At 44.5% G+C, this 25245-nt stretch overlaps 1 protein-coding gene across 1 annotated transcript; it reads right to left on the bottom strand.

The window, feature by feature from the left end:
• Window positions 1-936: 936 nt before the first annotated feature.
• On the bottom strand, window positions 937-2460 carry LOC137519418 (piggyBac transposable element-derived protein 4-like). The gene has a single exon (XM_068238373.1). It carries the CDS (start codon window positions 2458-2460, stop codon window positions 937-939), a length of 1524 nt encoding a protein of 507 aa, XP_068094474.1.
• Between the last annotated feature and the right edge of the window lie 22785 nt (window positions 2461-25245).

The following is a 25245-nucleotide window of genomic DNA, read 5'->3' as shown; positions in this document are numbered from 1 at the left end:
CAGAGTTTGTTTGGCAGCCATGTCAGAGGTCAGAGGGTCTTTGGCAGCCACGTCAGAGGGTGGTCGATAGTCATGCCAGTGGTCAGATTCCAGAGTGTAGTTGTCTGCTATCCGGAAGTCCAAGTATAGGCCAAAGTTGAAGTAAAAAATTGTGAACTGAAAAAGTAAAAAAGAAAATCCCTAAAGGCTGGTTCACACTGCAATAGTGTAACGCTAGTGGTTTGAAAAGCTCTTGCTAATGCGTTGCTATGGGGGATTTTTATAAAATCACATCGCTCAAGTGAGAACACACTCATAGCATTACATTAGTGAGAGTTTTTAAAATCGCAAGTGCTTAGAAAAAGCTCTTACAGTGTAAACCAGCCCTAAGGCTAGTTCACACTGCAAGAGCTTTTTCAAACTGCTTGTGATTTTAAGAGCTCTAGCTAATGTAATCCTGTGTGTGTGTTCTCACGTGAGTAATGTGATTTAAAAAAAATCACCCATAGCAATGCATTAGCAAGTGCTTTTCAAGTCACTAGTGTTAAAAAAAAGCTCTTGCACTGTGAACCAGCTTAATAGAGAAAAAAAAATCCTCTAATACTGCAGGTCTGTGTGGTAGCTCTCGAAACACCCGATAACGCATAGTGCTGGTTTTGAAGGGCATTTTGCACAGTAATATCGGGTTTCCGATCGAATTGCATTTTTGCGGCAAACCTTACATCTCTTTTGGGGATATAGCTTCGATGAAGTAGGGGGGAGTACTGCAGGAAAATGCCTTTCATGGAGTCTGATGACATCCTCCGAAACAAGTTGCACTGGGTTCTTTTCAGGTTGTACAGATCGGTGAATGAGTGTTCTGATGACTTGCTCCTGAAATTTTAAAAACCTGGCCTTGTTGCGTGATGATGATCTCTTATAGATGACAAAAGAGTTGTGAAGGGCCACCTGCATTAGTTAAATTGATACTTTTTTGTACCAAGCCCTGCGTTTTCTATCGATGCGGTAAGGAGCAATCATCTGATCTGCCAAGTCCACACCCCCCATGTGCTTATTGTACTCAGCAATGGCCACAGGTTTTGTCACTTCTTGTCTTCGGGATGTCACTAATGTAGTCGCCTTAGAATGTATGTTGGTCAGAAGCAAAACATCCCTTTTATCCCTGTATTTTAGGGCAAGCAGTTCATCGTTTCGGTTGCTGTAACACTCCCCTCTTTTCAGTTTTTTATTCAAGACCTGTGGTGGCAGACCCTTTCTGTTAGCTCTATAAGTTCCGCAGGCCCCAGTCTGATCTTTATGCAAAAATTTGAACAGTGGGACACTAGAATAAAAGTTGTCCACATACAGCTGATACCCTTGGTGGAGTAATGGGTCAATGAGATCCAGGACAATTCGCTCACTAGCACCCATGTAAGGAGGGCATCCAGGAGGTTCAATCACACTGTCCTTTCCATCGTATACTCTGAAAGTATAGGTGAAGCCCGTCCCGCTTTCGCATAATTTATATAATTTGACCCCGTATCTGGATCGTTTGGAGGGGATATACTGCTTTATTCCCAGTCTTCCGTGAAAAGGTACAAGGGACTCGTCAATTGCGATTTTTTGCTTTGGGATGTAAAGCTCTCCAAATTTTTGATTCAGGTGGTCAATGAGGGGCCGTATTTTGAAAAGGCGGTCACGGTCAGGGTCGTCATGGGAAAGATTATTGGCATTGGCATTAAAATGCAAGTAACTCATAATCAATTTGTAACAGTGTCTGGGCATTGCTGCAGAATAAATTGTCATGTAGTGAATTGAATCCTTGATCCAGTACTTGTTTTGCTCTGTTTTTTTTGTAATTCCCATATTGAAGGTCAAACCTAAAAAAAATTTCAGTTCAGGAACATTTGTGGGGTTCCACTTTCCCACAAATGGTGAGGTGGGATTAGCCGCTATTTTTTGCTGGGCATAAAGATTTGTCTGTTCACAGACAAACTGCAGAAATGTGTCTGTTATGAACAGACTGAAAAAATCTAGTGGCTGCATGTTCTCAGTGGCCACTTGTATACCACTACTGGCTGTGAAGGGATGGATGATAGGGGCCTCCAAATTAGAGGGTGCCCACTGTGGGTGGCGAAGCTCATAAGGTAGCTCTTGCCTCTGACTTGGCTTGGCAGCCCTCTGACCTCTCTGACTGGCATTGCTGGTAGTAGCTGCGCTGGGTGCTGTCATCTCATCTGGGTGAGGTGATCCCCCTTCAGTAGCAGAATCGGTGTCACTGTTCATTGGATCAGGATCAGTGCCCCTCGCCTGCACTTCTGTCCTAGCTGGCTGAGCTGCTGGTGGCCCAGCGGAGTCAGAATCTGTGTCGCTTTCTGACAGCGAATCCGAATCTTCTTGGGGACACCACTCTTCATCTGAATCAGATAGGTCTTCTTCACTGCTGTCGCTATACTGCAGAATGGCGCAGGGCTCTTCTGCCGTATATAGCCTCTTTGCCATCTTAATGACTAAGTTAGGCATACAGGTAGGTAGGTATATTTTTTTTATATGAAAAGGGTAGTTAGCTAGTAAGGAGTAGGGTAAAAAAGGCGTAGGATATAGTATAGTATACACTATATAGTAGTGTATGAAAAAAAGGAATGTATGGGCCTGAAATGCCTAACAAAAAAAGGAGGAAAGGAGAGGTTAAGTGGTGTGGCAAGGGAAGGGTTATCAGCTTAATCAGCTACTGAAAAGCTGGTACTGAAAAGCTGTCAGAATCAGCAAATCTGACAAAATAGATTTCCCCTCAGCAATGTGATAAAAGTAACAAATACCTCAGACCACAGAAGCAGAGTGATCTGATTTTTTTTTACTTTTATCTACACTGTGTCTCTATTTGTAAACTTTAGAATGAATGAAGACTGCCACTGGCTGTAGCAGCCGTCAATCATTTATTCTAAACTCTGATTGGATTTGGGAAACTCTTTTCCCAGTATCCAATCAGTGATCTGTAACTTAGGGGGAGTTAGTGTGTGTGTATATATGTTTATATACATCACAATGAATGAAGGCTGCCACTGGCTGTAGCAACCGTCAATCATTCATCAGAAACTCTGATTGGATTTGGGAAAAATCTTTTCCAAGTCTCCAATCAGTGTTCTGTAACTTAGGGGGATGTGTGCATGTTTACAGTAATGAAAGGGCAGCTGTCAATCATTGACAAAGCACTGTGATTGGATAATGGGGACTGGGGTCCCCAAAACCAATCCAGGTGCTCTAGAGCGTCATAGGGTCATAGGGTCACATGCCTGCGCGTGCACGCGCACATTAGGGGGACATATTTATGAATGAAGGCTGCCTCAAGCAGAGGCAGTCTTCATTCATTTATTTATCAGGCAGCATGATTGGTTATTAGGGGCTGGGGTCCCCAAAACCAATCACTGCACTGTGGAGCTGGTGTGCACGTGCACGCGCATGGTGCGGGGGGCGCACGATCGCGCGCTGCACCTTTGTTTACAACTTATCTTATGAATGAAGGCTGCCTCAAGCAGAGGCAGTCTCCATTCATTTATTTGGCATGTGGTTTGATTGGTTATTGGGGACTGGGGTCCCCAAAACCAATCAATGGACTGCAAGGGCTGTGCGGGTAGGTGTGTGCACGCGCGATCGCGCGCGCACAGCGCCAAAAACAATGTGCCTGCTGTTTTTGTTATGAATGAAGACTGCTTCTATTTGAAGCAGCCTTCATTCATCAATCGGGGACACTAATTGGATTTAGGAACACTCGTTCCTAATGTCCAATTAGTCAACTGCTGTGCGGGCTGGCTGGAGTGTGCGAGCGCGTTCCCCCGCCCACTCTCAGGATGTAAACAGAAACATACGCCTTTCTCCGTCCCTGGGGGTGAAGCGGTGCGCAGAGGGATGGAGAAATTTAGCACTGGGGGGGGGGGGGGGGGGGGAAGTGGTTAAAATTAACTGTTTACCTCCCACACCAAAAATTACCCAAATAAAATTTTTCATGGAAAAAAAATTACAATTAAAAAAAAACAAAAAAACATAAATAGTTACCTAAGGGTCTGAACTTTTTTAATATGCATGTAAAGAGGGTATATTGCAATTTTTTTTTAAATTATAAGCTTGTAAATAGTGATGGAAGCAAAACTAAAAAAATGCACCTTTATTTCCAAATAAAATATTGGCGCCATACATTGTGATAGGGACACAATTTAAAGTGAACCTTAAGTTAGAAAAAAAAATGAGTTTTACTCACCCGGTGCTTCTACCAGCCCCCTGCAGCAGTCCTGTGCCCTCGCAGCCACTCACTAATCCTCTGGTCCCCCGCTGCCAGCTAGTTTCGTTTTTGCCGACAGGCCCGTCAGGACTGGCCACGCGTAGCTTTTTCCGCATTCCCGACTGCCATTAGTGCTATTGCGGGCCGCAACGCGTACAAAAATACGCGTTGCCGCATATCTATGCGTTCATAATGCGGCAACACGTATTTTTGTATGCGTTGCGGCCCGCAATAGCGCTAATTGCAGCCGGGAATGCGGAAAAAGCTACACGTGGCCAGTCCTGAAGGGGCTTTCAGCAAAAACGAAACTACCTGTCAGCGGGGGACCAGAGGATTAGTGAGTGGCTGCGAGGGCACAGGACTGCTGCAGGGGGCTGGTAGAAGCACCGGGTGAGTAAAACTCATTTTTTTTTCTAACTTAAGGTTCACTTTAAATTGTGTCCCTATCACAATGTATGGCGCCAATATTTTATTTGGAAATAAAGGTGCATTTTTTTAGTTTTGCTTCCATCACTATTTACAAGCTTATAATTTTAAAAAAAAATTGCAATATACCCTCTTTACATGCATATTAAAAAAGTTCAGACCCTTAGGTAACTATTTATGTTTTTTTGTTTTTTTTTAATTGTAATTTTTTTTCCATGAAAAATTTTATTTGGGTAATTTTTGGTGTGGGAGGTAAACAGTTAATTTTAACCACTCCCCCCCCCCCCCCCCCCCCCCCCCCCAGTGCTAAATTTCTCCATCCCTCTGCGCACCGCTTCACCCCCAGGGATGGAGAAAGGCGTATGTTTCTGTTTACATCCTGAGAGTGGGCGGGGGAACGCGCTCGCACACTCCAGCCAGCCCGCACAGCAGTTGACTAATTGGACATTAGGAACGAGTGTTCCTAAATCCAATTAGTGTCTCCGATTGATGAATGAAGGCTGCTTCAAACAGAAGCAGTCTTCATTCATAACAAAAACAGCAGGCACATTGTTTTTGGCGCTGTGCGCGCGCGATCGCGCGTTTACACACCTACCCGCACAGCCCTTGCAGTCCATTGATTGTTTTCTGGCTTAAGTGTCTCTTTAAATGGTGTAATAACCGGGACAAATGGGCAAATAAAATACATAGGTTTTAATTATGGTAGCACGTATTATTTTAACGCTATAATGGCCGAAAACTGAGAAATAATGATTTTTTTCCATTTTTTCTTAATAATCCTGTTAAAATGCATTTAGAAAAAAAGAATTCTAAGAAAAATGTACCACCCAAAGAAATCCTAATTGGTGGCAGAAAAAACAAGATATAGATCAATTCATTGTGATAATAGGTGATAAAGTTATTGGCGAATTAATGGGAGGTGAAAATTGTTCTGATGCATAAAGTGAAAAATACCCGTGGGCTGAAATGGTTAAAGAATCTACAATTTCAGTTGATAAAATATTGTTGTGAATAGTACTCTAAGGCAGGGAAAACACTTGACTGTTTTCGTACGCGTTTTCTGCACAGAAAAACTGAGAACTCATGTTAATCAATGGGCTAGTACACACTTAATATTTTGTTCGCGCGCAGAAAAAAAACTGACATTCTGCATCATGACTCTGCACATTTTGTCAGTTTTTTGTATCAATTACATTAGCTGCTGTGAAAAAACGCACGCGTTTTCCGGCATAGAGACACACTTGGTGTGCAGAAAAAGTATGCAGGAAAACGCGCGCGGAAAACTAAAAGACAAGTGTGTTCCCTGCCTGAAGCTTATTGTCAGCTTATCTGTCCTTTAAAGAGGAACTTTAACCAAGGACTGAACTTTCCAATCAATAGCTGATACCCTCTTTCCCATGATAAATAATTTGTTGTCAGTTTGCTATCTGAGAACCTCGTTACATTGTGGCAGCAACAGCTTTTTTAAACTGCCAATTGCCAGGCAAGCAATATCTCCCTCTGTGCATAGAACTCTCACTAAACGAACATTCCGCACAGATCACCTGGCAGAACTAAAGATGTCACTAGCAGTGATACTCTTCAGAATTAAAATCAGGGAGATAAATGATTTTACAATAGGCAAACGACTAAATAAACTATAAATTATTTTTCTTTAAAATACCGTATATACTTGCATACAAGCCGAATTTTTGACCCCCAAAAAGGGGGCCAAAAGTTGGGGGGTTGGCTTGTATGCGAGTCTTGGTGGTCCGTTGCCCCCTCGCCCCCCCCCCCCCCCCCCCCCCCCGACCGCTGCTGCCATTACCTGGTCAGCCAGCGGCCGCTTCCTCTAATCTGGGTTCCCCTCTTCATGCATATGCGGCAAGTGTTTCACAGCAGCGCGCCCGGCGCTGCTGCTGTGACGAGGCAGGAAAGAGCAGTTCCCCTGGTAACGGCGATACAAAGCGCCGCTACAGGAAGCCACACTCTTTCAAGCCTCCTGCCTCGTCACAGCAGCAGCGCCGGGCGCGCTGCTGTGAAACACTTGTCGTATACGCATGAAGAGGGGAACCCGGATTAGAGGAAGCGGCTGCTGGCTGACCAGGTAATAGCAGCGGCCACAGGGGGAGCGGGGGGGAGGAGCGCTATACTGGGGCACTATACTAGCTATACTGGGCACTATACTAGCTATACTGGGGCACAACCTACCAATACTGGGCACTATACTAGCTATACTGTACACTATACTAGCTATACTGGACACTACCTACCTATACTGGGCACTATACTAGCTATATTGGGGCACTACACTAGCTATACTGGGGCACTATACTGGCTATACTGGGCACTATACTAGCTATACTGGGCACTTTACTAGCTATACTGGGCACTATACTAGCTATACTGGGCACTTTACTAGCTATACTGGACACTACCTACCTATACTGGGCACTTTACTGGGGCACTATACTGGCTATACTGGGCACTATACTAGCTATACTGGGCACTATACTAGCTATACTGGGCACTTTACTAGCTATATTGGGCACTTTACTAGCTATTCTGGGCACTATACTAGCTATACTGGGCACTATACTAGCTATACTCGGCACTATCCTCGCTATACTGGGCACTTTACTAGCTATACTGGGCACTATACTAGCTATACTGGGCACTATACTAGCTATACTGGGACACACTGGGGGGATCACGCAGCCTACACCAATCCAGCATTTCCTACCCCCGGCTTATATGGGGGTCAATCATTTTTTCCTGGTTTTTCAGGTAAAAGTGTGTGTGTGTGTGTGGGGGGGGGGGGGGGGGGCGGCTTAAATGCGAGTATATACAGTAAGCAATTTTATTTATTTTGTTATTGTCACTACAGTTCCTCTTTAAAGTTACTCTGTGGTGAAATGGATAATTAACTTGCCTTTTTTCATTTTAAAGGCTTATAAGCAAGCGCTGTAGATCACACTTTCTCTGAAGCCTGGGAAGTTAGCATGTTAAGAATGGTCTAGCCTAGTCACTCTAAACCCACCTAATCCTGATGCTGTCAACATAAACTGGTGATGATTATGTAATATCTCGTTGCATGCCTAGTCAGGACCTTATGGGAGCAGATTAAGACCTATGAATAAATAATACAACACATGCTTGTGTAGTCAAGTAGATCAATATATCATATGAAATCAGTGCATTTCCAGTTTTCCTTGGTGTATTTTTCAAAAATAGTTTCAGCACTTGTTTCTGATTGAGAGTGTTGGGGTTTAACTTCCGCCTGTTAGCACTTCCAGCATGGTGTTATGAAAATCTGACATAAGAAAAGGTTCTAGTCTTACCCTCAGAACATGTATAACTTCCTAGCCACAACAATTTAGACTGTGATACCTGCGGCTTTATTTGCTTCTGTGTAGTGCATGTACATATTAAACAAAAAGAATTGCTCATTAGTAATGCATGGTATGATGGTATGACTACATTTCTTTTCAATTGTAGCATTAACATGGAAAAATGAATTAACCCCTTAACCTCCCTGGGGACAAGTATCTATGTCACTGCTTTACCTTGCAGGGATGTAGATACTCCTCCCTTGCCGCTGTGCACTCCTGCTTGCTCCTGCTTGCTCCTGCTCTCCCGCTCACCACTCATCAGTAGAGGGGGATGAATGAATGGGAATTAATTCAAGTCCCCATGTGAATGAGGACCGGCAATTAATCATATGTTGCGCCATTCACAGAAAGCGAAAGCAACGTGGCCACACATTGCTTCCTGTTTAGCATCCTACTACTATACAACAGAAAGTAATGCACGAGGACATCTTGTGGCCAAATATTAAAATTACACCTATATACATTTTTTTAAAATACAAATTTCCACATTTACATTTAAAATTAAATCTTTCCCTCCCACACTCTCCCATAGTACACAGTTTTTTTTTTAATAATAAATAAAAAAATAACTGAAAAAAAACATAAATAGTTACCTTAGGGACTGAACTTTTTTAAAATGTATGTCAAGAGGGTATATTACGGTTATTTTCAAAATCATGGGCTTGTAGATAGTGATGGATGCAAAATTGAAAAAAATGCATCTTTATTTCAAATAAAATGAAATATTGGCACCATACATTGTACTAGGGAAATATGTTAAACGTTGCAATAACAAGGACAAATGAGCAAATAAAATGTGTGGGCTTTAATAACAGTAGCATGTATTATTTTAAAACTATCAAACTGAGAAATAATGATTTTTCCCATTCTTTTCTTATTATTCCCATTAAAATGCATTTAGAATAAAATAATTCTTAGCATAATTCTTAGCAAAGAGTACCACCCAAAGAAAGCCTAATTGGTGACGAAAAAAACAAGATATAGATTGTTTTGTTGTGATAAGTAGTAATAAAGTTATAGGCAAATGAATGGAAGGAGTACTATTGCTCTGGTGTTTTAGGGGGAAAAAGTCTTTGGAGGTGAAGTGGTCAAAAAAGCAAAATGTGTGTTTTTTTTTATTCTCTTCACATAAAAACAAAATATTAACCAAGAAATATACATAATTCCTATAACAGTAGTAGTGTCAGCTAGAGACCAACTACAACAAACTAAATTCCTACATAGGGTGTATCTTACTCCTGACCGAATGCACAAAATTAACGGCACTAACTACAACTGCTGCTGGAGATTTCTTATCTCTCAGGGTTACTTTAAACATATCTTCTGGTCCTGCCCCCTAATCATCCCTTTTTGGAGGGACATCTTTGGTATAATAAACACTATCTTGAAGACCTTACTACCCTTAGACCCCAGTCTATTACTACTAGGATGGTTTGGTGAAACTACGCTTCCTAGATATAAACAAATAATTATAAACAATAATAATTTCCCCTCTTACTCTGGAAGGAGGGTGGCCAATGCAAACACAGACAGTCTTCAGGCACTCCCACCCATCTCTGCAATAGAAAGTGCATTGTCATTGTGTGACTCTGCAGGTTCTCAGCATGAGAAATATTGGCCAATCAGAGAGGAACAGAGGTGTGGGAGCGGAAAACAGGAGGGAAAGAGGCTTCAGCCAATCAGGCTGCATTAGTTATGTCTGAGGGGGAAGTAAAGAAGAAAAAAAGACAACCCGTCATGCCCAGCAGCTTCCTTTGTGCGGCAAAGTACCAAATAGGAGCCAGGGAAACTGGGGAATTATCTTTTATCGACAACAAAAGTAAGAGTGATATTTAACTTTTGGATTGCCTGGTTAGCATCCTTATTACTTGTATACCAGATAAAAATAAAGAATTGATTTTTGCTTTTATGCCTGACAGTTACTCTTTAAAGGGAAGGTCCAGGCAAAAAAAAATGAGTTTCACTTACCTGGGTCTTCTACCAGCCCCATGCAGCCATCCTGTGCTGTTGTAGCCACTCACTGCTGCTCCAGTCCCCCGCTGGCAGCTAGTTTCGTTTTTGCCGACCTTGGAGGTCGGCGGGCCGCATTACGTACATTTTTACGCATTCCCGCTACTGCAGGAACATTAACACATACATTTTTACGCATGGCACCACTAACGCGTGGAACTCATTTTTTTTTTGCCTGGACCTTCTGTTTAAGTCTGTTTATGATTGTCAAATTACACTGTATCTCTGTACCCTCAAGACTGTAACGATTGTGGAACTTTCCCCGTGATCAGCGCACAACGCGTGCGCTGACACGGCGGAAATCCTCCACAAGCGTATAATTTGCAGGAACCCAGCAAAAGGTGCTACGCACCCGTAGAGGGAAAATTCCTGTCGGCAGATGGCGCTGGGGAGTGCAGAGGAACCAATCCTCTGTACCTCCACAAATGCCAGACAGGAATTGTACGAAACGCAGAACGCAATCGCAAGAGAGGCGATTGCGAATGAGAATGAGCAAAGGGACAGGTTGTATGTGTGTGTGCCAATCCAGTCGCCACCCCGCAACCGCACACACACAACAGCAGATATGAAATAGGAACGCGATCGCGAGAGGTGCGATCGCCAGACGAGACACAAGGCAGATCAGAACAGAATACGAGGTTAGCAAAGGCACAGCAAATAATACAATGAGGAGATACGGAAAATAACAAACGCTAGCTAACCGCGAACACCGCACTCATTCGCAACAGTGCACGCGGTTATGCGCGGTCTCCACGTGATAAGCACAATAGAGACAAGCACGCCTAACTAACCATTAACAGACAAACATGAAACAGAGGACGCGAGCGCTTGCTTACCTCACCGAGCCTCCAGCAAGCATAGCAGACAGACACACGAAAACAGGGACAAGTGAGAGATAGGATCCACAGCACTAGCGAAAAGTGGCTAGCGCGATCCAAGTACAGAGTAGCAGAACAGAAGGATCCCCAGCGCTAGCGAAAAGTGGCTAGCGCGATCCCAGAAGACAGAACAGAAGGATCCCCAGCGCTAGCGAAAAGTAGCTAGCGCGATCCCAGGAGACAGAACAGAAGGATCCCCAGCGCTAGCGAAAAGTAGCTAGCGCGATCCCAGGAGACAGAACAGAAGAGATAGCTGGTAGCAACTGCTGCACCAGCTATACTCCAAGAACAGAGATCAGAACCATTTCCTGTCGACCACCGTAGGGACTGGACAATGGCAACAGGCAAGACAAGACAGAACAGGCAATACAGATAATACAATCCTAACTGCACTAGGGAAATCTGCCTAGCGCAGATTCAGGAATTACTCTAAGCTGATGTTCAAACAGAGAGCAAGGCTGACACCCCACCAGGAGTGTTACATAGGACGAAATCCTTATGAACAGCCAAGCATTGTGGGAAAGACATAGTACTTATAGTACACGCCTCCAATGAATGTGGCCAGGCAATTTGCATGACAACATATGCAAATTCCTCTGCAAGCACAAGCTGCAAAACTGACAGAAGCTGTTCTTTCCAGAGTCCTGCAGCATGCAAACCTACACAATGGTCAAAAGGCTGGCTGCCTGCACAGGCAGCTGAGCAAATCATCACAGTACCCCCCCCTCCAGGGTCGAATTCCAGACGACCCTCAAAACTGCTATTAGCAACAGACTCAAACTGAAGACTCATGAAGGTCAGGACAGCCCGACAAGGTCCAATTCCAGAGTCAGTCCACCCGAAACTGACCTCATCGGAAACAGAAGCCACCGAAACATGCCTATCAGTACCACCAGTCTCAGTATAACACCCATCAGGACTGTGAATGCCAGAGAAGAAGCCATCGACACCCTCCAGACAATACCCACCACCTTCCAAGGAGCGTCCAAAAATACCAAACCTGCCAGAATACCTGTTTGAAGTGTCCCTTACAACACAAAAGCCACCGTTGATCTTATCCGGGGGACCAAGCAAAATTTCTCCCGGAATCTCCCAGAACCTTTTGAAGCTCCACAGAGATCCCAAGAGGGCAGAACAATCACCAGGCTCACATGGAGAATTACCAAGAACCCCCATGGAACCAATGACAATTCCGGATTCAGAATTACGAGGACACCCATCAAGATCAAGACTTTCAGGGACCACTTCTGGGCATGCAAGCAGGCAGGCTAAATCAGAGCATGTCTCCACCGAGGAAGCATCTGAGTACGCTGGTAGCCGAGGCACACTTGGGCTTTCTGGGTCACAGAGCACACTGGGGTACACCAGCACAGGAGAAACCTCAGGACATGTCGGGGAACTGCCAACCTCAGAGTCCGGCACGAGGAAACCAAAACCAGAACTGGGCAGAGAATCATCACGAGCAATGGTCTCAAGCACTGGACTTTCAAAAGAAGACTCGGATTCAAATTCGGAAATTTCTGTGACTGTAATATCATCATTGACTACACATGACTGAAGCTCCACCAGAGCTGAAAAGGTAGCCAGCAAGGCAGCAATGCCTACGGAAGAGGGCAACACCTCAGAAAGACTTGGGGGACAGGAGACATCTCCTACAAGTTCTGCACCCTTTGGGAGGAACTCGGAGACCTCCAGAACATCAAACAAGACCTCAGAAACATCATTTTTCAAGTTTTCTAGGAAGGATTCTGAACTATCCATGTTACAGGGCAAAACTGGAACTTTATTTTGTGGACAGGGCAGATGTCCCAGGAATGGTTCCACCATAACCTGAGACTGGATCTCATCATCATGAGGGGAATGTACAGGTATATTTACTGGAACACACACTGACTCCCTAACTTCATTCTCACTGTACCCAGAATTCTGTGTGGCAGTCAAACTAGCTTTTAACTCCAAAACTGCAGAAAAACAAGTAAAAATAGCAGCAATACCTAGACAAGCCTCTAGGGGCAGGGCAGGAGATATTGTACAAGGCAATGTTGACTCATCCAGAGTACAGGGTGGAGAGTCAAAACTTCCCTCAGAGCAAGAAAGGGACTCACAAATGTCAGTGTGATTGGACATCATATTGTTATTCATGGTACAGGGCAGGTTCAGAGAAAGCGTCTCTGAATAAGGCAAAGAGGGTTCAGCATCAGATTCGCAAAACCGAAGCGCTGTCTCACTCTTAGATTCGGCTAACAATGTCGAATCCGAGGAATCAGAACGCAAAACCTGCGAATCAAAATTCACTTTAGGTTGTGAAACTGACGCTTCTATAGCGCAAACCTCCGCGATCTGCGGAGCAGACTGCAAGGCATCTAGGACCGAAACGCTGGAGCAACTGTCCCCAGGCAACGGGCCCTTACAGGTGTGAACAGGGTGAGACAGAGACTTATCTGCAGGAGAAATAGTGACATCAACAGGACAAACTTTATTAGGCATAATAATTTTACTTTTGACGCTGCATGGTCGAGAAATTTTCCCCATAGCAGGGTCACAGACGGAAGATCTCAAAGATCTGTTTCTAAATGACAAAGGATCCCACACATCCTTGAGGAAACCGGCAGACTCATGCCGATCACAATCTGCAGGAACATCCGAGAAACAGGCATCAGATCGCACAGATTCAAACTGCACACTGTCAGGAGCGAATCCTTCAGGATTCGCACAGGAATCAACCACAGCGGCACACTCATTCATTTCAGATTGCACAAAGTCAAGACTCACATGCTTTACCCCAGAAAGGCAGGAACAATCATCCGACAACGATGTCTCTTTATTGGAATCAATTGGTTGGTGTGTGTGCAACTCATCCAAAATCGTGTGCCATACATAGATCACCAGATCCACATCATCCTTGTCACATTCATCGGAATCAATCAGAAGGTACATTGAATCGAGACAAGCATTCAAGACATTTTCGCTTTTTGCGATGTAAAAATCGCAAAAGGCTTTCCAATCAAAATCGAATTCCTCCAGCAAGGCCCCCAACATCCCAGGAAGCAAATGGGGGTTCAAACAGGCCAGTATCTAGATAATCTCCATAGAGTTGGAGTTCAGGAACAAGAACAGATTTTTTAACTGCTTTAATGTAGTGTGCGATCCTACCTATAGCAGGATCCACATAAGCTTTGGATTGGGGCAAAAAAGCCGGAGACGGAACAACATCATTACAAACATCAATAGGGAGTGTTTTATTCCGATGCTTGCGTTTTTTAGTTTTTCTCTTTTTAGCCACTTTGCATGTCTGCTGTTTAAAACCTGAAGTGGCAACAGACACATTGAACTGATTGTCATACTGAAAAGTTTTGCATGGAAGGGAAAGATCAGCTGACTTATCAGCAGCTACACACTCAATCAGAGCAGGTGGTAAGCCAGGCAGTTTAAACCAGTGAGAGAATATCACTGCAAGCAACAGATTACCATTCCAAGAATTGATTTTTAACAGATTATATGCCCAGGTGAACAAATCGTCTTTTAAGAGCACATAGGCAAACAGAAGAGCCGACGTGGACGGATCAGAAATCTGAAAGGTGGGATTCAGGCAAAACCTCACACATTCAGAAAGAAATTCCGCCTTGGTCTCTGAATTAAGCCTTTTAAAGCTCTTAAAGACACAGGACCCAAATTCGACAAAATCGTACAAATCGAAATTTCCGTCTACACTGGGGTTTTGGGTTGGGCTGTTCATACTGTAACGATTGTGGAACTTTCCCCGTGATCAGCGCACAATGCGTGCGCTGACACGGCGGAAATCCTCCACAAGCGTATAATTTGCAGGAACCCAGCAAAAGGTGCTACGCACCCGTAGAGGGAAAATTCCTGTCGGCAGATGGCGCTGGGGAGTGCAGAGGAACCAATCCTCTGTACCTCCACAAATGCCAGACAGGAATTGTACGAAACGCAGAACGCAATCGCAAGAGAGGCGATTGCGAATGAGAATGAGCAAAGGGACAGGTTGTATGTGTGTGTGCCAATCCAGTCGCCACCCCGCAACCGCACACACACAACAGCAGATATGAAATAGGAACGCGATCGCGAGAGGTGCGATCGCCAGACGAGACACAAGGCAGATCAGAACAGAATACGAGGTTAGCAAAGGCACAGCAAATAATACAATGAGGAGATACGGAAAATAACAAACGCTAGCTAACCGCGAACACCGCACTCATTCGCAACAGTGCACGCGGTTATGCGCGGTCTCCACGTGATAAGCACAATAGAGACAAGCACGCCTAACTAACCATTAACAGACAAACATGAAACAGAGGACGCGAGCGCTTGCTTAACGGTTACCTCACCGAGCCTCCAGCAAGCATAGCAGACAGACACACGAAAACAGGGACAAGTGAGAGATAGGATCCACAGCACTAGCGAAAAGTGGCTAGCGCGATCCAAGTACAGAGTAGCAGAACAGAAGGATCCCCAGCGCTAGCGAAAAGTGGCTAGCGCGATCCCAGAAGACAGAACAGAAGGATCCCCAGCGCTAGCGAAAAGTAGCTAGCGCGATCCCAGGAGACAGAACAGAAGGATCCCCAGCGCTAGCGAAAAGTAGCTAGCGCGATCCCAGGAGACAGAACAGAAGGATCCCCAGCGCTAGCGAAAAGTAGCTAGCGCGATCCCAGGAGACAGAACAGAAGAGATAGCTGGTAGCAACTGCTGCACCAGCTATACTCCAAGAACAGAGATCTGAACCATTTCCTGTCGACCACCGTAGGGACTGGACAATGGCAACAGGCAAGACAAGACAGAACAGGCAATACAGATAATACAATCCTAACTGCACTAGGGAAATCTGCCTAGCGCAGATTCAGGAATTACTCTAAGCTGATGTTCAAACAGAGAGCAAGGCTGACACCCCACCAGGAGTGTTACATAGGACGAAATCCTTATGAACAGCCAAGCATTGTGGGAAAGACATAGTACTTATAGTACACGCCTCCAATGAATGTGGCCAGGCAATTTGCATGACAACATATGCAAATTCCTCTGCAAGCACAAGCTGCAAAACTGATAGAAGCTGTTCTTTCCAGAGTCCTGCAGCATGCAAACCTACACAATGGTCAAAAGGCTGGCTGCCTGCACAGGCAGCTGAGCAAATCATCACAAAGACCTAACTATGATGAAGTTGTTTTTCCTTTTTTCTGTATTCTTTGTGTGCAATTAAAAATAAAAACGTCAACACTTTAAAAATAAAACACTTCAACTTCAAATAATTACTATAGCATTGCATTTAGTGCAATGCCTCTTGGCGTATTTCAGCAACTCATATTAATTAGACTAACAATCATGATTTTTTTCTGTGTTCCACACTGAGCTGACAGCTGATTATCTGATTAAGTAGCTGCACTTTGGGAAACAATATTTTGGAGTCCGTGACAAATGGAAGGATGAAGCAGTCCCCTACATCTTGCAATCATGCTTGGCAGTTGTCTAGAGGCGCCAGCTTTGCTTTTTATAAATCAATTAACTCTATAGTTGCTACAACGGAGTAAAATAAAGTGTCTGATTTGCTATGTCAATCCCACCTAAGCCCCTGACTAACTACTATTCCAATCAGAGTTTTTTTTTATCTCTGAAGATCTATCTTTAAAGAGAATCTGTACTCTAAAATTGTTACAATAAAAAGCATACCATTCTCTTCATTATGTTATCCTGGGCCCCTCTGTGCTGTTTCTGCCACTCCCTGTTGCAATCCTGGCATGTAATTAACAGTTTTAGGCAGTGTTTACAAACAAAAGACATGGCTTCTAACCAAAGTATGATAGGCTGAGAACAGCTTACTGTGTGACTCATGCAGAAGTTGGAGAGGGTGTGTAAAGCTTCTGCCAATGACAAGCAGTGCTGCACATTCCACACATTCCAGCCTGAGCCCGACAGAGCCGACAGAGGAAAGAAAATAAGATGTATTACAGAGACAGTGCAACTAGAAAAGGCTGCAGTAAGAAGGACCACATTAGAACAGGCATAGGAACTTATAGGATAGAAGAAATAAGGCTCAAAATTGTGTTACAGACTCTCGTTAAAGGGAAGCTGAAATGAAAATAAACTTATGAATTGTATGTGTAGTACACAGCTATGAAATAGAACATTAGTAGCACAGATCTGAGTCTTATATTATTTCCAGTACAGGAAGAGCTAAGACTCTTCACCTGTTATCTATGCAACAGAGCTTCTCTGAGCTGTCCAACTAATTTAGTCAGAGAACAATGTTATTTTCTGAAGCATTTATACATCAAAGAAACAGTGAACGACAACTTCAGATAAGATTTTACTGCAGGGAAGGTCAAAGGGTCATTAGCTCTGTTTCATAGGTTAAAATGGACAGTGTAGTTTGTAAACTGCAAATATTAGAGAATGATGCAATGTAATTTAAAAAAAAGAAGCTGTATAACTGAAAATAAATATATAGAGACTCTTTTCTTTGATAATAATGTTCTATTAATTATCAGTGCTACATATAAAATTCATCATATTATAATTAGAGTTGGGCCGAACGGTTCGCCTGCGAACGGTTCCACGCGAACTTCGGTGGTTCGCGTTCGCGTCCCGCAGGCGAACCTTTGCGGAAGTTCGGTTCGCCCCATAATGCACATGGAGGGTCAACTTTGACCCTCTACATCACAGTCAGCAGGCCCAGTGTAGCCAATTAGGCTACACTAGCCCCTGGAGCCCCACCCCCCCTGATATAAGGCAGGCAGCGGCGGCCATTACGGTCACTCGTGTGCTGCCTGCGTTAGTGAGAGTAGGGCGGGCTGCTGCAGACTGTCTCTCAGGGAAAGATTAGTTAGGCTTAACTTGTTCCTGTCTGGCTGCATACCTGTTCTGTGAACCCACCACTGCATACCTGTGCTGTGAACCCACCACTGCATACCTGTGCTGTGAACCCACCACTGCATACCTGTGCTGTGAACCCACCACTGCATACCTGTGCTGTGAACCCACCACTGCATACCTGTGCTGTGAACCCAACACTGCATACCTGTTCAGTGAACCCACCACTGCATACCTGTGCTGTGAACCCACCACTGCATACCTGTTCAGTGAACCTGCCACTGCATACCTGTTCTGTTCAGTGGACCCGCCACTGTATACCTGTTCATTGAACCCACCACTGCATACCTGTGCTGTGAACCCACCACTGCATACCTGTTCTGTGAACCCACCACTGCATACCTGTGCTGTGAACCCACCACTGCATACCTGTTCAGTGAACCTGCCACTGCATACCTGTTCTGTTCAGTGGACCCGCCACTGTATACCTGTTCATTGAACCCACCACTGCATACCTGTGCTGTGAACCCACCACTGCATACCTGTTCTGTGAACCCACCACTGCATACCTGTTCAGTGAACCCGCCACTGCATACCTGTTCTGTTCAGTGGACCCGCCACTGTATACCTGTTCAGTGAACCCGCCACTGCATACCTGTTCTGTTCAGTGGACCCGCCACTGTATACCTGTTCAGTGAACCCGCCACTGCATACCTGTTCTGTTCAGTGGACCCGCCACTGTATACCTGTTCAGTGAACCCGCCACTGCATACCTGTTCTGTTCAGTGGACCCGCCACTGTATACCTGTTCAGTGAACCCGCCACTGCATACCTGTTGTGTTCAGTGAACCTGCCACTGCATACCTGTTCTGTGAACCCGCCACTGTATACCTGTTCTGTTTAGTGAACCCGCCACTGCATACCTGTTCTGTTCAGTGGACCCGCCACTGTATACCTGTTCAGTGAACCCGCCACTGCATACCTGTTGTGTTCAGTGAACCTGCCACTGCATACCTGTTCTGTGAACCCGCCACTGTATACCTGTTCTGTTTAGTGAACCCGCCACTGTATACCTGTTCTGTTTAGTGAACCCGCCACTGCATACCTGTTCTGTTCAGTGGACCCGCCACTGTATACCTCTTCAGTGAACCCGCCACTGCATACCTGTTCTGTTCAGTGGACCCGCCACTGTATACCTGTTCAGTGAACCCGCCACTGTATACCTGTTCTGTTTAGTGAACCCGCCACTGCATACCTGTTCTGTTCAGTGGACCCGCCACTGTATACCTGTTCAGTGAACCCGCCACTGCATACCTGTTGTGTTCAGTGAACCCGCCACTGCATACATGTTGTGTTCAGTGAACCCGCCACATGCAGAACCAGCTGTCAACTATGCTTTACAATGCCTTTAAGGGTGATGTGACGGCACAATGCCAGCAAGGTACCACTGCCACTAATCCTCCTCCCGTGTCCACGCAGTCAAAGACAGGACGCTCCAGCGATCTGATGGTGATGTCGGACATGCGGACGTTCTTTAGTCCAACGCCTCGCCGTAGCCCTTCCGGATCCACCCTCCACCAACGCCTGGAACGGCAGGTAGCCGACTACCTGGCCTTAAGTGTGGATGTAGACACTGCTGTGAACAGTGATGAGGAACCCTTGAACTACTGGGTGCGCAGGCTTGACCTGTGGCCAGAGCTGTCCCAATTTGCCATCCAACTTCTCTCCTGCCCTGCCGCAAGCGTCCTGTCAGAAAGGACCTTCAGCGCAGCTGGAGGCATTGTCACAGAGAAGAGAAGTCGCCTAAGTCTCAAAAGTGTTAAGTACCTCACCTTTATCAAAATGAATGAGGCATGGATCCCGGAGGGCTGCTGCCCGCCCCAAGACTAAGTCAGTCCCCGCACTCACAGCATCTCTGCCTGCACGCCGTGTGACTGGCTGCCTGGCCTGCCCCAAGAAGACTAAGTCGCTCCCAGTCCCTCCACACAGCATGTCTGCCTGCAGGCCACTTGACTACCTTCTCCGCCACCACCAACAGGGTCCGGGACTCCAGGCGGATTGCTGAATTTTTTAGGCCGCTGCTAGCAGCGGCCGCTGTAATAATTTTTCTGGTGCGTGAACATGACTGCCTAATTTTTCTGGCTGCACTGCGGGCAGCTGCAACAACAAAAGAAAAGGCATGTACATGCGCCCATTCCCCTTCGTGATCATTACCTTGCCGTGGTGAAGGGGCTTGCGTATCACAATGAAGCAATGACCGGCGCCTAGATGAGTGTCTCATGGGGCACACTCACGATAATAAGGTCGTTGCCTCATTGTGGTCAGACCAAATTTGATCAGCTGGACAGTCACTGTTCTGTCATTCAGCTACATCAGCCAGGCGACCATATGGGCTGTAAAGCCACCAAAACCTGCACTCTCGCCATGGTGCGCACCAGTCCAGCACGGCCGTCACTACACAAACAGCTGTTTGCGGTGCGTTACACGGTGAGTTTGGTGTGTCAGTGTGAAGCAGTACCTTAATTACACTACCTGATTGATGTATACACATGCAAGATGTTTGAAAGCACTTTAGGCCTGTCATTTAGCATTCAATGTGATTTCTGCCCTTAAAACGCTGCTTTGCGTCAAATCCAGATTTTTCCCCGGGACTTTTGGCATGTATCCCACTCCGCCATGCCCCCCTCCAGGTGTTAGACCCCTTGAAACATCTTTTCCATCACTTTTGTGGCCAGCATAATTATTTTTTTTTTCAAAGTTCGCATCCCCATTGAAGTCTATTGCGGTTCGCGAACTTTAACGCGAACCGAACCTTCCGCGGAAGTTCGCGAACCAGGTTCGCGAACCTAAAATCGGAGGTTCGGCCCAACTCTAATTATAATTTGTTTTCCTCCTTCAGTGTCACTTTAAGGCTAGGGTTATATAAGTAGCAGAATTTCAGTAATTTTATCCACCTAAAAAAAAAATATTATTTAGACAAGGGTTTTGCAGCCGGTCTTTCTGATTCTTAAGGGGCCTATACACCTAACGATTTTCCCGCCGATATACAGCCGATTCGATCACAGTGATCGAATCGGCCGTGAAATCGCCGCGCACACCACTGACAGAAAGATCGATTTCTGTCCGAAATCGATCATTCCCGTCGATTCCCGTCGATCCGTCCGTGCGGAAGATTTTTCTCGATCGCCGGCGGGTCGGGAGTGCGTCGATTGCGGCGTTCGAATGCCCGACGACCTATGCAATACAGCGGGTATACATTACCTGTTCCTCCGGCGCGACTCCCCTGGTCCCCGCTGTCTTCTTTCCGCGCTGGGTTCCGGACCGCTGCAGCTACACAGAACTTCCTGTCCCAGCGCCCTCTACTGTTTAAACTTCCCCTGGACAGGAAGTTCAGTAGCTGCAGGAACGGTCCGGAAGCCCGGAGCGGAGAAGAAGACAGCAGGGACCAGGGGAGTCGCGCCGGTGGAACAGGTAATGTATGCAGGGGGAGGAGGCAGCAGCGGCAGCTCCACAGATTGTGATCAGTTTCAGGCTTAAATCGATTCACAATCTGTTTGCAGTAAAGGTGGCCATACGATCCCTCTCTGATCAGATTCGATCAGAGAGGGATCTATCTGTTGGTCGAATCTGATGGCAAATCGACCAGTGTATGGCCACCTTTAGCTTGAAATTAAACCAACAAAAACCATCAGCTACATCAGCATTTGATTGGTTCAGTTCCAAGCTGCATAAGTTTACACAAAATTTACATTGACTTAGACATATTAGCATTTCGTTGACTTTCTTTACTTCTCTGTAGAGAAATTAGAGTTGAAATTAGAGTACCCTTTATTGGCTCCTGAGATTGATGAAGATAACAGCAACAAAACTTGCGTCAAGTTTGGGGCTCAGCCAGTAGCGATCAAGCTCTCAGAATTAAACCCTGAATGCCAAAGCCTTTTTTGTTAATATTTCTATGCATGCTCATTTTTGCCATATTACATTTATGCTTTAATGTTTTGGGTTTTTTTTTAATCTAAAACAAACATGTTGACAAAAAATATACTCTAATGCTTGTTAGATAAATATTGAGCATACATCAAGAACAAATGCCAAAATAAAAAAAAAACTGTGCTAAAAAGACAGGTGAATAATTTGATTGATAAGTCTTTCAAATATTAGTACAGGTGAATTATTAGCCTAACGCCAGAAAGATCCCCAAGTTCAATGAATTAATAATGCCCCTTTAAGGAAACTGGCCAAATTTTAACCTGGTGTTAAATACAACTTTAGAAGTCAACATGATTTTAATATGGTCCAAAAAAAAACCTTTGATATCAGAAATGAAACTCTATAATAGGGTATGTGTGCCAAATAGCTTCTACTGAGCAAGTAAAAGTTGGTATTAGACAACCAGGCATAAGGCTTGTCTAAGGTGTTAGCATTTCTAAATTTCACCCACTTTTCCCATTTACTTTTAAAAACTTTTATGTTCAGTTTGGCTTCCTGCAGCACACTGAGAGCCAAACCGATGTTGTCACTCAGTGGCATTTTAGCCAGGGACCAATCCCATTTGCTCAACACATATTAGATCCATGGTTAAAATATTGATAAAGAACTTAAGACATTGTTAAAGAGCTTAAGATATTTTTTTATTATACCTATGGGGTGGAGTATAGTCACTGTCCAGTTTTGGAATGAACAACCTGTTAGCAAGCATCATCTCGTCTGTTAATGTGTTGCCTTGTAGCACAGAGTTGAAAAGAGGTTGTAAGCAATGGACGGAAGTATATATTTTTTGTAGTGGTGTGTTTGTATGTATGTAGTAGAATGTGATGGCAACAACAAAATAATACATTTGTTTTGCAAAATAAGACCGACATACCTACATACATACTAACTACATACTCTTAACGTAGCTGTAGTGATGGTAGTGGTTTGCAGTATTTGCATGAAAGTGTGCAATGGGAAAATTGATTTTCCTGTTTGATTGGTCACACCCCCTTTAGCAATTCCATTTTACCTTACTTCATTGTCTTCACTTGTGGAGGTGAGCCTGGATTCTGTGTCTTGTAATATATAATCATTCTGGCCAGGGTTAAATCCAGTGCGCTATCTGTCCTGTAACAGCTGTCAGTATTTGAACAGCTCATGCTGTCGTGTGTACGGTGAGTATGGATGCATATTGAAGTGACCTTTGAGGTTAGTCCGAAGCACCTATCTGTCCCATGGCGTTTATGTCCCAAGAGAAGATGTTAGTATATGTGCGCCTAATCTTTTGATAGTTGCATTATGCATGTTATAGGGCCAGAATTAGGACGCATACAAATACAGGGGAGCATGTGTGGTGTATGTAACTAAGCAAAATTATGTGTTTGTTTTTTTTCTGGCAAACTAAGACTTCTGCTTTTAACTTAGTTGTATTGGATAAAAGTGGTTCCTAAATGATTGCTTAGCAGAGAGAATTTGCATAAGCGTCTACAATGGGTTAATTGCGTCTGTTATCTGGGAATGTGTTGCTTTGTAGCACAGAGGTGAAAAGATATTAAGTATTGGACAGAGGTGTGTAAATGTTTTGTAGTAGGAGATGGAGTAACTGTATGGCCCAAGTGTTTTTATTTTTGTGTGGAAAACTTAGTTCTTAGATTGTTGCTGGTACCTGAACTTTGGTGAATGGGGCGTTTAGGATGTCTAATTTTGTAGGAGTAGTTTAGGAGTTTAGGTGCTGGTATTTCCTTAAAGGACATCTGAGGTGAAAATAAACTTATGAGAAGAACAATTGTATCTATCCTCCTTTTCCTAAAAATGATTTTTTTTTAGATATCCCACAGTTTTATTTTATATTTAAATCTAGTTTTTACTGTTTCATTGTCTGTGATCAAGGACACCTTCATTGAAGTATGCTAGAGCTCAAATGTATGAAGTGTTGACCCTTTTTATCTCTTTCATGCTCTCAAAAGCCATTTACTGACAGAAAAGTATTTTATGGCTGTAATTCCTTATCAGTGAGGGTTATGGTATAGTCTGACCCAGTCTGACCCAGTCCCAACCTGGACAGAAACTGTCACTAGCATACCTGATGTTTAACTCTTTCAGGCAGAGAAAGAAAAAAAGGAACACAGCCTAGTTATTTGTGTGCTTGGCACTGTACATACACATTTCTATCTCATCATGTCACATGTCACCTCAGTTGTCCTTTAAACGAGTATAACTTAGGTGGTTCGGCTGCCACTTCACTTCAGGAGTTTGGAAGCAGTAGATAGGCATAGTTGGGTCAAAAGCTGGGATGAAGGCCGGTAGTAGACAGGCATAGTTGAAGTCACATGCCAGGTCAGGGCACAGGGCAGGCAAACGCATTCTTGGTAACGAGCCAAAGTCGATAACACAGAAAATACTTCTGGAGTAGTCGAACAGGCCTGGCTCACAATGGAAAGATACAACTACAACTGGTTAGCAAAACAAGTGCAGCAATTGAATGATCAGCAATGGGCACTGTAACTTTATATGGGTAGAGGTGAGTATTTTGGCACAATGTTTGATGCACCTATGTCTGAATTTGCATTCTAATCTTTTAAACCCTAATAAGCCAGTGCACAAATGTACACACACAATTAAGAGGATAAGAGATCTGACAGGAACATGCATGTGCAGACCACTAGGTGAGCACTATGCAGGACTGTAAATATGACAGTTTGCTTTAAAGTGATACTGAGCAGGTTTTAAAATCCCAATTTGTACTTACCTGGGGCTTCCTCCACGCTACCGTTGGCCGCAAGGTCCCCCGGTGTCCTCCTGGCTCCTCTCCCGAGTCCTGCTGGCAGCTCCATTAAGTAGCTACTTCCGCCTGAAGTCGCCAGTACGAGTCCCCGCTGCGCACGTTACATGTCATCACGCCGGCCACTATGCATCATCGCCAACACCGGCATGAGAGTACTGGGCATGCACAGGTTCTCTAACTCTGAACTGCGCATGCACAGGACTCTCACGCCAGCTAGGGACTCGTACTGGTGACTTCAGGCAGAACTGCCAGAGGGACCGGGAGAGGAGCCAGGAGGACGCCAGGGGACCTCGCAGCCCACGGTGGGCTGGAGGAAGCCCCCAGGCAAGTACAAATTGGGATTTTAAAACCTACTCAATATCACTTTAAACAAAAAATCCCCAGGAGACTTAGGTTTTCTCGTCATTAAAAAAGAAAAAAATCTCTATTTTCTCATTCCTTGTTGCATTATTTATCAATATAAGTGGCCCACATTTTTTTTTATTACAGATCTGTTATTTACCCGCATGGGTGCATTGTGACTTGTTTTAATGTGAAACCATGGAGTATCTGAAAAACAGGAATTAAGAAAAAAAAGTTCATTTCAAAAGATGTGTTCTATTTTAAAGTCAAATTTAAGTAACACTAAATACACGAGTTCTCTCATATAAATGATTTAAGTCAGTAACAAGGTTATAGTATGTTTTACAGAAACCACTTGACATATCAAAGAAATGAGCTCAATCACTCAGGCATATAGTACACCATGAA

This window comes from Hyperolius riggenbachi, chromosome 5 (assembly GCF_040937935.1).
Source record: "Hyperolius riggenbachi isolate aHypRig1 chromosome 5, aHypRig1.pri, whole genome shotgun sequence".
Lineage (NCBI taxonomy): Eukaryota > Metazoa > Chordata > Amphibia > Anura > Hyperoliidae > Hyperolius > Hyperolius riggenbachi.
This window is presented reverse-complemented; position numbering and strand designations above follow the sequence as displayed.

What these genes read in the sequence shown, in the direction of transcription:
- LOC137519418 (XM_068238373.1), bottom strand. Translation starts at nt 2,460, where the DNA reads ATGGCAAAGAGGCTATATACGGCAGAAGAGCCCTGCGCCATTCTGCAG.